This window comes from Tachysurus fulvidraco, chromosome 2 (genome assembly GCF_022655615.1).
Source record: "Tachysurus fulvidraco isolate hzauxx_2018 chromosome 2, HZAU_PFXX_2.0, whole genome shotgun sequence".
In the NCBI taxonomy this organism is placed as follows: Eukaryota; Metazoa; Chordata; class Actinopteri; order Siluriformes; family Bagridae; genus Tachysurus; species Tachysurus fulvidraco.
In genome coordinates, this window is record NC_062519.1 from 43,482,133 (window position 1) to 43,496,721 (window position 14,589).

General features: G+C 38.5%; 3 protein-coding genes across 5 annotated transcripts in view; 2 read left to right on the plus strand and 1 right to left on the minus strand.

Moving 5' to 3' along the window:
• pde3b (phosphodiesterase 3B) overlaps positions 1-4,318 on the plus strand; it is a 46,677-nt gene extending 42,359 nt beyond the window's left edge. For 2 of the 3 annotated variants that reach the window (XM_047805334.1, XM_027178145.2), the window contains one exon: positions 177-4,318. In XM_047805334.1, the coding sequence (XP_047661290.1) occupies positions 177-409 (233 nt within the window). In that variant the 3' untranslated portion in view covers positions 410-4,318. Of the gene's footprint in view, positions 1-162 lie in introns of all 3 variants that reach the window. The other variant, XM_047805336.1, reaches the window with a different exon arrangement.
• A 634-nt stretch (positions 4,319-4,952) lies between these two features.
• Positions 4,953-9,260, minus strand: LOC113662954 (vitamin D 25-hydroxylase). Its single transcript, XM_027178147.2, has 5 exons — positions 9,002-9,260; positions 7,860-8,001; positions 6,695-7,324; positions 6,287-6,613; positions 4,953-5,861 (listed from the first exon to the last, which is right to left on the minus strand). Exons 1-5 carry the CDS (start codon positions 9,239-9,241, stop codon positions 5,680-5,682), a joined length of 1,521 nt encoding a protein of 506 aa, XP_027033948.2. The 5' UTR covers positions 9,242-9,260; the 3' UTR covers positions 4,953-5,679.
• Positions 9,261-11,104: 1,844 nt separating this feature from the next.
• Positions 11,105-14,293, plus strand: calca (calcitonin/calcitonin-related polypeptide, alpha). Its single transcript, XM_027178148.2, has 5 exons — positions 11,105-11,243; positions 11,735-11,962; positions 12,468-12,582; positions 13,026-13,160; positions 13,763-14,293. Exons 3-5 carry the CDS (start codon positions 12,497-12,499, stop codon positions 13,935-13,937), a joined length of 396 nt encoding a protein of 131 aa, XP_027033949.1. The 5' UTR covers positions 11,105-11,243; positions 11,735-11,962; positions 12,468-12,496; the 3' UTR covers positions 13,938-14,293.
• Positions 14,294-14,589: the final 296 nt, after the last annotated feature.

Here is a 14,589-nt window from a genome sequence, read left to right on the forward strand (position 1 = left end):
AGGTATTATGACCTCCTTTGTAGGAGCATGGGATTAGAACAGAAGTTCAACGTCAAACTTCATGTATTTATCTGAAAGAATTCAGTTGGAACTTCATGTAAAACCCAGTTGTGTGTCTGACACTCAGTTACACAGAATCTAAACCAAATTTTAATTAGTTAGGTTTCTGTTTGCAGAGCCCAGGAAAAGCCGCCAGCGTCTTTTCTGCAGCATTATGCAGCACCTGACTGAAAACCACATGGCATGGAAGCAGATCATTGAGGAAGAGGAAAAGAACTGTGACCTGGGGCTTCATCAGCAGCAGGAGCAGCAGCAGGCAGACACACATCCTCCCTCCACAACCTCAGATGATATTCAGGTCATAGAGGAAGAGGCTGAAGAGGAAGAGCGGCAACAGGAGGGGGATTGAGTTAAGCCGATCGGCTGAGAGAAAAATCGAAACATTGCTCTTGATCTCCTTCACACAGTCCGAACTGACACCAGAAGATTCTGCCAGATCTCCTGTAATGAAATGATCACTGTGATGCAAATGCAGTTCACATGGTGTTGAAAAAAAAATTGTAAAACAAGGCCTTACTACTGTGAGAGCATCCTATGCACTTTCACCCCATGGAGAATGACGGAGGATCAGAAAGAGGATCAGAAAAAAGACACGATTTACTGAACCGAAACTCTCCATGGTTATTTGGCTGTGATGCTGCCTTGAAAGCAGAGCTCTTAACTCTCCTGTAGGTACTTATTACAATTATTATTATTTTTTTTTTAGTTATTTAAAAAACAGAATTTCAGAGGACTTGCAAGTTAGCACTCGTTACCAAAGTGAACAGTTAAAAACAAACGAGTCTGAGGCTAAAGCAGGCTCTGTGTCAGGAATATTCTAGAAACATAAATCAAACGTGCCTGTCTGAACCCGGGTTGTTTTTTTCTTCTTCTTGCTGCCTCGTTTCCCCCACGTGGTCCTGGTGATGGACTCTAACCCTCAGCACACAGTTTCCTACCATGCTGGTGACACGAAAACACTGTATCATTGAACTCAGCCACTAGGACTGAAACAACATGAATATTTACTTCTGCATCATTTTAGGGTGCTTTTTTTTTACTCACCTGCCGTTAGATTTAGTTTCCTTTGTTAAAGACTTTTGTGTGCTCATGGATTGTTGTTTTTTCCTCCTCAGGAATGCAAAGTTGGCATTTGTTGTTCCTTTTGTAAACTCTTAAAAGCATTAAGTATGGAACCGAGAAGATGAAGGGATCTTATTTCTTTTATTTCTTATAGATGAAATAGTTTCTTCTATAAGAAAAGTTTAAATCACTCATACATACGTATACACACACACACACACACACACACACACACACACGTATGTATACGAATATATACACACACACCCTTATCATTAACACCACTGACAGGTGAAGTGAATATCATGAGCGTTACAGTGCCCCCATCAGGTGTGTGTGTGATCTACTACGAAGCAAGTGAACAGTCAGGTCTTGAAGTTGATGTTTCGAAAGCAGGAAAAATGGGAAAGTGTACGGATCTTGGTGACTCTGACATGGCCTAGACGACTGGGTCAGAGAATGTCCACAACAGCAGGTCTTGTGGTGTCTTCTGTATGTGATGGTTAGTACCTATATTAATGTTAGTACCAATAACAGAACAGTTAGTGAGCCACCGTCCAACACCAAAAGCTTCTACAATGGACATGTGAGCATCAGAACTGGACCACGGAGTGATAGAAGAAGGAGACCGGATCTGATGAATCACATTCACCTTTAATCATGTATCATAAGGAAGGCCAGGTGCATGTGGGTAAAGAGATGGCAACAATATGCACAATGGGAGGAAGGCGAACAGACCGAGGCAGTGTGATCAGAAAGAAGAAATTGTTTAGGAATGATGTGAGGAACATAACAAAATGTTGATCTCAATCTGATTGAGTGTCTGTGGGATGTGCTGGACAAAAAAAGTCTGATTCATGGAGGCCAACCTCACAACTTACAGGTCTTAGGATCTGTTGCTAACATCCTGGTGCTAGATACCACAGCATACACAGACTCCAGAGGCCTTTTGGAGTCCAGGCCTCAAGTTATGGATTGTGTGTGTGTGTGTGTGTGTGTGTGTGTGTGTGTGTGTGTGTGTGTGTGTGTGTGTGTGTGTGTGTGTGTGTGAGTGTGTGAGTGTGTGAGGTGAGTGATTGTGTGTGTGGGGGTTATACATATACACACACTACTATCCATGACTATCTAGATAGATTGATAGCTAAAGTCAGTTCCTTAAGTATTTGGGTATTGACAAATTTGAAATTAAATAAGAGCTCTTATTAAATTGGGTGAAAGGTTTAAGAATTATATAAATTTGGTTGTAAAATTTATATAAAATTCCTATATGTTTGTCTAACCCTAACCCAAAGGTAATTGGATAACCGCATCAATAATATTGTCATTTTATGAATGACTGCCTGAAGTCTGGAGGTCAGAGACATCATTAGATGCTTGCTACCTTCCTAGCTGATAATCATCCAGGTCTTTACTGTTCCCTTTTTTCCCCAGTAAGTAAAACTCAGCCCAGTTGGATTCAGGTCAGGTGATTTGGCCATCGTACATCGTACAGGTCATTGTCTGTGCTCTGTGAAGGTCCATCTAATCATTTTTGAAGCAGATATCACCATTTACAAAAATATTAGAATGAAGTATTTTGCTTTATTTAGCGCACAAATCATCAGTAAATACAAGAACAGGTTCCACTAAAAAGCAAATGGCCTTCAGACCTTTGGTTACTGGTACGTGAAATAATAAGTTAATAATAGATGTGTGTCCCTGGAACTTCTGAGAATTCAATTACTTTTGAGGATGTACGTGTACATGATGTCCAAATATTTATGGACCTGACTATATTTTGCAAAATTTCCTGCTGTGGAAGGAATAAAGGATTTTCTGATCTTATACACGACACACAACCACACATGCACACTTTTCTTCACGGTTACTCAGGATGCATGCAGAATGATCGTCTTGTGAATCAAAAGTCAAGAGGCTTTTATTTGATCCCTATACATTCTTTTGTTAAGTCTCACTGGTTTTATATATAATTAATTCAGAACATCAGATGATATTGGGAAAGATGGGCATTTGTGGTTTTGTTCTGTGTGAAGAAGCTGAAATTGTCCTATACAAGCTTGCAGATCGCAGTGAACTTTCTGCTCCCCCAAACTCCAAGTATTAAGTCTCTTTTAATTCAAAACAGTCTGAGAATGTAATGAAAATGTTAATGCATGTAATACGCAAGTGTTTTTGGGGCCTTTTTTAACATACACATTCTTTTCTTAAGTAACAGTGCAAACACACTTTTTTTTAGGCAGTCTTTGTCAAACATGCCAGCAGGCAACGGCATCAGTGTGATGTGATCCAGGGTTTCACCTCTTAAAAAAAAAGCTGCAAGTTTTGTTTTTTTAATTTTCCGTATCCTTCACCATAAGGCAGGTTTATTAATAATAGCTCTATATATTTTCTCTAAGCAAGAACTCTAGGCATTCCACTAAAGTAAAGAACAGGAAGAGGAGAATGACGCACTGCTCTTCTCATTGCATTTTGTTTGGAGAGGAAAGTTCTCAAGTAGGCAGTGAACTTCAAGCTATATTTAAAGAAAAAAGAAAAAACAAGTAAAAATTAACCTATAAATGTGCACATTTTACTACCAAACAAGTGTTTAATCTCTGCACAGAAAGACTATCTGCATATATAAATATATATAAAATATATATTTTTTAATTAACCAACTGAATGCGTCTGTTTTCTACATACAACTGACATTGTACATTAAGAATCTGTAATGATCCTCCTGTTTCCAGAGTTTTTACCCTAATCCTATTTACACGTGTATATGTTTAGGTGTGGTGTTATTTTAATAATAATAATTTGAGGTTTTGATTTCTCTTTGTTTCTGTGCATAACCACTCAAAGCTGGATGCTGTGAGTCAGCTAGCTGCAGTGCCAAATGCCCCCTTTCATAGTCATATTGCCCCTTCCTTCCTTCCTTCCTTCCTTCCTTCCTTTACATGTGTCATCAGGAATCCAGTGTCTTCTGTGCTGCTTCTTTTCCCTGTCAGAAATGGCATTAAACATTTCTTGTCACTTCAGTGTTGATTTCCTCCAACCTTCTTGTCCATTTGTAACATTCAACACTTTATGTAGTGAGTAAGATAGCAGTGTGATCTGTAACCATTTCAGTCTTTTTCAACATTTTATGGAGAGACAAACTCCCCTCCACCTCACTGTTATTTATATCTGTCCATAAAGAAAACCATCCTTGAAAAGATTTTTAATGTCTCTGTCATTCCTTTTAATGAAAAATGTTTGTGGTCATTTTTTTTTGTTTAAATGTTCAAAATGTGTTGTAGACACCGGCACCACAGGCACAACATTTTAATCTTTCACCTCCTTTCTACGGTCGTGGAATTTGGCTGCAATACTTGAGTGTTATCGGCAGCTGGATGTCTCTCTGGGAATGGTTTTGTTTACTTATGACTTGCTCACTGAGGAAATCCCCTGCACTCTCTGGGGTAGAGCTGCCTGGAAGATGACAGCGGGTGGATGATGAGTCCCTAAGAGAAGGGTCCCCGAAACCAAGATCACCCACATCATCCCAGATGACAGCTTACGTAGCATCACTATGACAGCTTACGCCGAGTACACTTGTCTTAAACTGCTTCATCAAAGCATTGTGCCTAGAGTAATGAGTGCAGTTAGAGGATGGACAAACTGCAACACATGGTACACATTATCATTTGTTAATATTTATATTTCATTGTTAATTCAATGTTCCCTATTTATATAGTGGAAGCTGGATAGAATCTTGCACCTTAGTTCAGGGCTACATGTAACAGGGCTATAAAGAGCTCTAGTAGAAAAAAAAATATTTGAAGAATGTTATTCATTAAACGAAGCCAACATTGTAATACTACCAATCTTCTGTTTATTCGTATTTTGACTTTTCAGTAGTACATATAAAAATAAATGCAGATGTTTTGGTACAAAATCCTGATGTCCTACAAAGTTCAGATCACAATGTTAATTCCAAAGACCCTCCGGTGGAGACAGTTGTGGACTTACGGCCTGGCAGGTTTAATTCCCCTGAGATAAAACAGACAGTTCTGCACTGCTACATGGACGTTGCCAAAGTCATGCGAGAGACATTTGCAAAGCTTTCTGAGAAATGCAGCAGCTCTCCTTTCATTTTGTTACACCAATGAGAGAACTGTGCTCTCAATTTCGAGGAAAAAAAAGGCTGCAGAACTGACATGGTGCTCTGTAAATAATTGACATAACACGACTTCCTTTACGTTTCCAACCACAGCACAGGTTTTTTTTTTTGGCCAGTTCAAGTTACACAACTCACGTTTTCAACAGAGTTCTCAGGCTCTTATTCATTACAACATGCACAAATGAATCGGGCTGCACATATAAATTTCCAGGCCTCATTCACTGCTCACTCGCTGCATGAACGTAATGGAACCATATTGTGTACAGTTGAAATTTCTGCACATTCAGTACCAGAGGTCAGTGCTTTGTGCCAAACATGACAGAATTCTGAGCTAGAAATCTGAGCTGGAGAGTTAAGTTTCTCAGTAAGACCCCTTAAGTTGAGAGAATATCTGCCTTTGTTGAAGAGATGAAGTTTTATTGCTGTCTCCTGATAGCACATATTGTATAAGGCTGTGGCTGCAGGGTCATGCCAAGTTTAGGAGTAATGCTTGGAATGTAGCCTTTGGGAAACTGCAGGCAAAACCTCTGGAGCAATGTGGTGAAAAAAAGGAACATCTCCATTCTGGCCAGCTGCTCACCAAGACATTGACGTCTACCTAAAGAACATGATAGGACAAATTTTACATTTAAAGATTGCTAGTTTTATAAAAGCTTCATTTTATGACCTACCAGGGCTTAGATCTGCTGCAACATACTGTTAAACAGCTGAAGATTATTGGTGTGTCCAACCTACAGGACTTGTACATCATTAACCACCTCTCTCACCCTGGACACTGTCTGTTTGCATTTCTGCTATCAGACAGACGCTATAGATCACTACTCACTGAAACATCTAGGCACAAGAACAGTTTCTTGACTAGCACAACCAGCATTTCATATTCCAGCTGTTAAAGTGTAATATTCTACAGGGTTAGGGTTAGTGAGCAACCCTAACCAGTGAGCACAGTTGGGGAATAAAGCTGATATTTATTCTGAGATCAATGTTAATGTTTTTAATTGGATGTTGACAAAAAAAACTTACCCACTGAAAAAGGGAGAAAAGCCTCCTGTTTTATGAAGTTTCCATTTTTGTCCAGAAACCTTTCAGGGCAGAAGATAGCAGGGTTGCTCCAGTATTTCTCATCAAAGTGCACAGAATACAGGTTGGTAATGACCATGGTCCCTTGGGGGATGGTGTATCCTCTCACGACAGCCTTCTGAGAAGTCGCTCGGAAGATGCCAAGAGGAACGATGTTGCAGAAGCGCAAGATTTCATGCAACACTGCTTCCACATAAGGCATCTTCTGCTTGTCCTCCAGGGTTGGTAACTTGCCATTTAATATTACGTCAATCTCCTTGTGAACTTTATCTGAACACAGAAGTCAGATATTGTGAATTCTTTAAAAACTGCACAGTTAATTCTAAGAAAGAAGTTGACCACAGAACCTACCTTGTATACTGGGGTAGAGAGCTAGGTAGAGCATGGCCCAACGCAGTGTATTTGTAGTGGTCTCTGTGCCTGCAATAATAAGTTCTCCTACTGAGAAGATCAGGTTCTCTTTGGAGAAGGACATGCTTTTGTCCCCAGCACTCTGTTCCATTTCATCCAAGTAGGCATCGATGTAATGTCTTGGCAATTGCCGTACTCTCCCCTGTGAAAAGCGTTCGATTATCTGTTGCAGAAAGGTATACACTTTATCAGCATTGCAAAAGAGCCTCTGGTGCTTCCCAAAGGGCAAGTATTCAAGCCAGGGGAAGGCATTATAGAGGAAGGCCCATGCACTAGCAGCCAGCTCCACATTCTCACTGAAGATTTCAATCATGTGCTGGAAGTCCAGGTCATCATACGTGAATCGCTGTCCAAATATTACAAGGTTGGTAACATTGGAGACTGCATTGGTAACAAGGTGTTTTGGGTTAAAAGGTTTTCCCTTGTGCTTGTCAATGGCATCTACAAAGAACATGCACTCCTCAGATATCCTCTGAAACATCATCTGCCCACTGCCAAAATAGCGGAAGCTGTTAACAGCCAGCTTACGGTGCTCAATCCATCCACGACCATATTTGCAGTTGAGAAGTCCTGGAAAGTGAATTAATGAGAAGTAAGTTTTCTGTGAAAAATTGCCTACTCTAAAGCGAATCTATTAGTCAGTGTCAGAATATTCCTGGAGCTGTGTGTCAAACTGCAGCCTTGGCCCATTTCTGTTTTAAAGGCAAATAATTCAGTATGTTGAAACTCTGAAGGCAAAGCTAGGTTATGCCCTCGTTCTCAAACTATCATAGGCACAAGAGAAAATAGTGAATTGTGGAAATGTGAATTATGGAAATTCAAAAAAGAACAAACATTTATAACCAATCACTCCAGCTGAGGTACTTTTGACCTCGCACACAACTCATCTGTCTCCGAAGTCAACTCAACAAAGAACCTGCAAGGTCAATGATTGATATTATAGACCTTTTTTGTTACCATAAGACAATTTGAATAACTTTGAGCAGTATGTATATTGTACTTCTCTCTATTTATTGCTAGTTTGTAATTTGTTTGATCAGTTCCTGTCAGCCATGAAAGAGGATTTATTTTTTTTTTTTTGGTAGAAGAAAACAATACACCATACCTCCCATTTTGGTCATTTTCTGGAATAAAGGTAGAGATGGCCTATCTGCAAACACCTCATTCTGGTGATACAGACATTCTTTGATGACATCATAGCCGTTTAAAATGACAGTTGATATTCCTCCCAAGTCAAGACTAAAGATCTGCAAATTAATGAAGTTAAAGCATTTAATTAATTCAGCAATACTTTGACTTTTAGTTTGCCAGCTATTTTCCCCTAATGGAAATGTGTCAGGTCTATAGGACGGAGCGCTGCATTGCAAAGTGAAGTCTACAGTTCACAAAGTAGCTCTTAAAATTCAGAATGCTGACTCAGCATGGTTCAGGGTGGTAAATGTAGAGAATGAAGCAACTGCCAATGTAAGTTTCTGTGTGCTGTTAACCATTTATTGTTCAAGACATTTGACTGTAGTCACACTTACATATTTAAACCTTAACCAATATCTGAATGTAACAGGAAAATAAGTGTCTAAAATATCCTGGCCTAATGTCTTTTTTTCCATGAGTGTTGTAATAAATTATGCATATATGGGTTGACATGCATTTTTACCTTTAATAATCTCAACCAGTGTATTTGTTTTAAATTTGTATGTTTTAAATCATATTTAAAGAAAGAAAAATGCTTTGGACTTAAAATGATCAAACATCCTGAACTTCGTAACCTACACAGTGTCTGGAGTTCATGTGTACTCTGACCTTTAGGGAATGTAGAAATGATCAAGAATTCCTGTAACAAGGCTCATGGGGACAAGAAGTGAGACAAGAAGAACCACCTTCTAGATTTTTTCAAGAAGCGTTTATTTTTACAGCTACATTTTATAATTCACATGTAATCATTAATCAACCAATTCGTTTGCAAGATTGTAAATGTTATATTCATAATCATATATTACTTTTTATTTCACTGAAGGCTGGATTAAAATCTCAAGTAACAAAAAGTCAGATTCTTCTCTTTTCTTTTGCAAGCTTGCAAGTCATATATGAATTTAGTTTAATTGTTAAACAATTTATTTACTTTCAAATAAAAACTAATACAGTCGCTGCGCTTTGGCTTCACTTTAACGAGGGATGAGAAGAAAATCTCAGTGCGTTTAAAGAAGAGAAAGAATTTTCTGCAGGAAAGCAGAAGCTGTGACATTTTACCTGGCCGTAGATTTCGCATTGCTTCTTCATGTACACATGCGGCTCGGTGGCAAGAGACAGAATGTTACCGATCACCGGCAGGGCTGCGGGTCCCGGGGGGAAGCCGCGCGGTCTCCGCTGCCGCAACAGCTGCCGGATTACCAGGAAAGTCAGGCAGCTACAGAGCAGGGAACACAAGTACAACACCGTCCTGCTGTAAGACAAAGTCAGCAGCGGTAACAAGCTGTTCATCGATATCATTTCTCGACCCGTAATCAGCCGCGACGTCTCCGTTAGTAAAGTGGGCGCTTGTGTCAGAGCTGCAGTGTGCAGCGGGGACATGGTGCAGATCCTCCGCCTCTGAAGGTCCGAGATTGGCCAGGAGATCGGTCCTGATTCTGATCGTTAGCCACTATTGATTACTACCGATTAGACACATGTTCCTTTTTTCAGGAAAAAGAAAGAAAAGACGACAGATAAAAGTAACAACGTCAGTATTTACTGTGCTGTGGCATCCATCATGTTTATCCAAATTTCAGAAATTTGACTTCATAATTTCTCACTTCACCACCAACTGAAATTTAAGATAATTTGATCCTGTCCTGCATCAGAATCCTTTTTACACATTTTTATACAAAGAAATCCAGTTTACACAAAGCAAGACATTTATTGTATAATAAGTACATTTATTGTGACGAAGATCACAAAGAAAAGGAAAAGAAATGCTTTTTCAAGAACAATTGTAGTTTTGATCTTAGAAAACGAAGTAAGGATCTTTTAGTGATTAGTCATTAATGTTTTGTGAGTCATTTTTAGTTATTTTTCATCTGACCTTAAGGTCACAATCTGAAAAATCCTTAAAGTTCTTTTCCACCAGGAACCTTGTTGCAGCAGTTCTTAACTTTAACGATTACCAAAAAAAAAAAAGTCGCATTTGATTGTCTTTTCTCTGGTCAGAAAATTGAGTTTTTTGTCAAATATATTGCTCCATTTTAGAAACTGTACTGTAATCCCTATTACAATTAGATATAATAATGATCTGAGAACTAACTTATTTTAGAATTTTGGAATTGATTTAATAAATAGTGCTGGGATTCTAAAAGGAAACAGTGCTTTGGTAACAGCTTTTAGGTTTTAAAGTATATATGAAAACGAGAAATTTCTAAAATGATGCTTAATTCATATTTTAACCCATTTGCAATAAGAAGCATATGATGGCAAGGCACTTGAGTTTTATGGTGCCTACAGTATGTAAAAGGAGTCCATGTGATCAGTTAAGCACACAGATGAGATTGGGAGGTTTCCAGCATGTGCACACTGATTGATGGCCAACATTCAGTGATTAAATCTCATTTCCTTAATGTTTGAAGATGGACTGTGTAAGCTCTCTTCCTCTCTAAATGCAGGGCTCTGTCTCACCAAGGGTTATGAATTGCGTTTGCTTTCCCTCTTAAAGCCTTTAAAGCCTTTAATTCAGATTCTTTCTGGCCTACAGGTGCTCAAACAATCCATTTATGTGACTGACTTGCAAATGTAAAGATTTTTTTTTTTTTTTTGGTGAAACATTATTATTGTTTGCCCAAAAGAATATCATGGACATTACTCCCATTTTCATCAACTAATATCAGACATCCCATGACTATGGAAAACTGTGATGTGGGGAAGCAGTGAATCCAGGATATCGTTTTTTTGACGCACAAATGATTATCTGTCACTTGAAATAACTTACACAAGGGTGGGTGCTCCATGACATGCATGGACTGAAAAGGTTACTGTATTGACGCAAAAAGTTTGATGTGGAAGATGGAAAGTTCTGGCAGTGATTTAGACCCACTATGTCTGTGGTGATCATTAGAATGAAGAGGCCATTTAGAACATGGCTTTGTGATGTAACTAGGCTTAAACAGAGTCCTCACTGCTGACTGGTCTCAATGATTTACGTTTTTGGTCATCGGTGCCACTCGAAGTTTGATAGCACTAAAAGGCTTGTCTGTGCTAATGGGGTTTCTATGTGACATGAACGCAGCCTCTCTGTGGTGATGCTTTAGGAAATCTTAGCCAATAATGAAGAGGAGAGTTGGATGGTGCTCAAAGGAAAACTGTTGTTTTAACTAGGTTTGGGAGACAAGGCTCATTAATGTCAACCCCATCTTTGATTTCCATTAAGGGTCACATCACAAATAAGGAAGTGAAAAAGCTGATCGATCGCACACACTGTTATAGAAGATTGTTCCTGCAGCTTTTTTATCATCACATTCAGTAGGTCAGTAAAAACTTCTATCTCACATAATTAATGATGGTTTAGGCTTCATTTATTTAGGGTTCATTTAGGCTTTCATTACAGAATTGAAACTAAAAATCCAAAGACAAAGAAAATGCACTGTTAATTTTAAAATAAATAAAAAATAAAATAAACAAACAAATAAATGAATACAATAAATAGTGTAAATTGAAAGATACTGTATTTCACAAATCTTCTTAATTGCTAATACTTAATAAACAATTTAACCTAGATTAATTTTTGAGGAAATAGAAAAAACAAAACAAAAAAATGAGGAAGCAACAAAAAAAAAACTATAGTTTGATTAAAAAAAGTTGTATTTTTGGCATGATGATTATGTATCAGTATAGATTATATTTTCTTCTTAATTATTCCCAGTGATGTAGAACATTGCTGATCACTAGTGAATTTTTGTGAATGGAGCAATTTGTGACCATAGAATGACGTCATTGTATGCGCAATTCCCTTTCCAGAATGAATCGTCACAGGACTGGCCACATCCTGAATCAGGACAGTCTCCCATTGGTTGTTGGAAGATCATTAAACACCCACATTGTCAATAGTGGGACCCTAATGGTGGGTATATAGGCAGTCGTCTTGCAGCTGAATACAACAGACACTAAATTTCATCAACTTGAATTAACCATTCAATTTGAAACCATCAACAATTTTCCACTTCCATCGAGCTGTAACATTACCAGGTAGGTAATTAAGGCTTCTTTCTACCACTAAAATGACAAATGCACATGTTTTCAGGATGGGCTCTGAAACTGAACACTCTCATTTTATTTATTCTACTGAAAGCTAGACTGGTTTATATTCTTTAAACTGTGTATGCAGCAGTGGCTCAGTAGATTTTTAAGGATACTGGGAAGGCTTGTGAAGACTAGCAGCTCATTACCCTAATGTACAGGGTCCCACAGGAGCTCCTCTAATCCGGCTAATATCTCTAATACTTTACTCACAGCCAGATGCCAGTACAGCATCTCAGCACTTAACAATAACAGACTGGAGCAGATACTGCGCACATTTAGGAAACCTGCTGAGATTTAAAAATCTATTAAAATCGGTCTGTTTTGAAAACATACAAAAGAAAGCAGAAATAAGTGAATGATGATTTCAGGAAAAGAAAGACAATGCAAATACAAATATTTGTTAATGCTGACAAGGAAATAAAAAAAAAATAGTATTTCTTGTGTTTTACAGAAACGCTAAATTACTTGCTACAGTGCACCATGGTTATGCTGAAGATCTCTGCTTTCTTCGTGGCCTACGCTTTGATTATCTGTCAGATGTACTGCTCAGATGCAGCACCATCCAGGTGAGACATCTCATATTGCTAAGTATAATAATGTAATATTATAAATAATATAGTATTGAATGTTGTCTTTAAACTAAATAAAAGCCTCTTTATATACTATGAGGGTGGTGTGTGCAGTGGTGGTGGTGGGTGGGGGTGGGGGGTATAGGGTTCTGATTACATCAGTTGAATTCTGGCCAAACCCAATCTGCTTACGACAGTATTGATCCTGCCATAAATTCAAACTTGGCAACAGGTCAGCTTTTAAGTGGCACACTCTTAGCAGATTGTTTTTGATTATGATCAGACCCAAGAAGAAACCTCTCTCTCTCTCTCTCTCTCTCTCTCTCTCTCTCTCTCTCTCTCTCTCTCTCGCTCTCTCTCTCTCTCTCTCGCTGTCCCTCACTCACTTTGTGCATTATCTAAAGTTATGCTTTTCTATTCTTGATTCATCATATTTTCAGGCCTGCTCTGGAGCCCTTACCAGATGAAGCCATGCTCTCTGACTATGAAGCAAGGCGATTGCTAAATGCATTTATAAAAGAGTTTGTCCAGATGACTGCAGAAGACCTTGATCAACAGGAAACTGAGGAGAACAGGTATATGTTGTAATGATTAAAAGAAATCGAAAAAGTATGATAACAATTGTACAGATTATATGAAGGATGGTGCAATTATTTTCTCTCTTTTTTTTAAAGAAGTGATTCAGTGAATCTAAAAGGCTTCAACATGAGAGCAAATGCCCCATAGTTATAAGATAATGGATGCAAAGTTTTTTTTATGACCGAGGTATGTCCAGAAAAGAAATGTGTTTATCGACATAATGAAATGGAACAAATTCGTACAACAGGTTCTCTGCCAATCTCTAGTTTTTGCATGAGGTTTGATTTATTCTTGAGGACTTTATGCAACATTGCCTGCAAAGCATGCAATCAAGCGGACAGCATGATCTCCAGAAATAAGAGTAAAGGAGGAAATAAGAGTTTGCATGATTTGTCCATTGCTGTGATAATACAAAATTAGCCAGAAATCAATAAAACCTTGATCATAAGAATGAGTGTGAGCATGAAGTAATTCAACTTAGGAAGGAAGCATGTTTAGTTTGATATGCATCTGTTTTCATTGTAGATTAAAACTAAAAGATTTTTTGCATGCTCTGTTCTGTTACTGTGAGCTGTGTGTATGATCTCTTCTCCAACAGCATGGGCAGACCCATGTCCAAGCGCTGCTCCAACCTGAGCACCTGTGTTCTGGGAAAGCTTTCACAGGAGCTGCACAAACTGCAGACATTCCCACGCACCAACGTAGGAGCAGGAACCCCAGGAAAGAAGCGCAGCGCAGAGCATGTGTACAGAGAACTGACCCATCTCATCTAAACAGCTCTCTGCCTTCATCCTGATATTTCAGTGTCAATGCATGTGGATTTCTTTTTGCTTGTATGATTTGATTTCCTCATTTGTCCTTTTTTTTATCTTTTATTGGCAGAGACAGCACTTTACTGTCTTTCTTTCTTAATGTCTTACTTATTTGTTTCTACTTGGGCAGCTCTCATTGAAAAATAGTCTAACATTTTACCTGAATAAACATATTTTTACAAAAGAAGCCTGTCTATTTACTTATTGATCCAATAATAACCAAAAAAGTCAAATTTTGTCAAACATCCTGTTAAACCTAGTGTAGAAGTCTATAGGTAAGCTACCAACATCATCAAATTTACCCACATTTTTAATCCCAAATAGATTCATTGTTCACATTTAGAAATTTTCATATTCTTGTTTTCTTTTTTCAGCGTTACAGCACAGAAGCGAGCCTGTAACACGGCCACATGTGTGACCCATCGCTTGGCAGATTTCCTTAACCGCTCAGGAGGAATCGGAAGTAACAAGTTTGTCCCAACCAACGTCGGATCGCATGCTTTTGGCCGGCGAAGGAGACTTAGTCAAGAGTAGACATAAATGTCTTAGCAATATGGTGAGAAACCTTTTTAAAGTGCATTCCATCTGAACTTTACACCTACTTTACAGAATG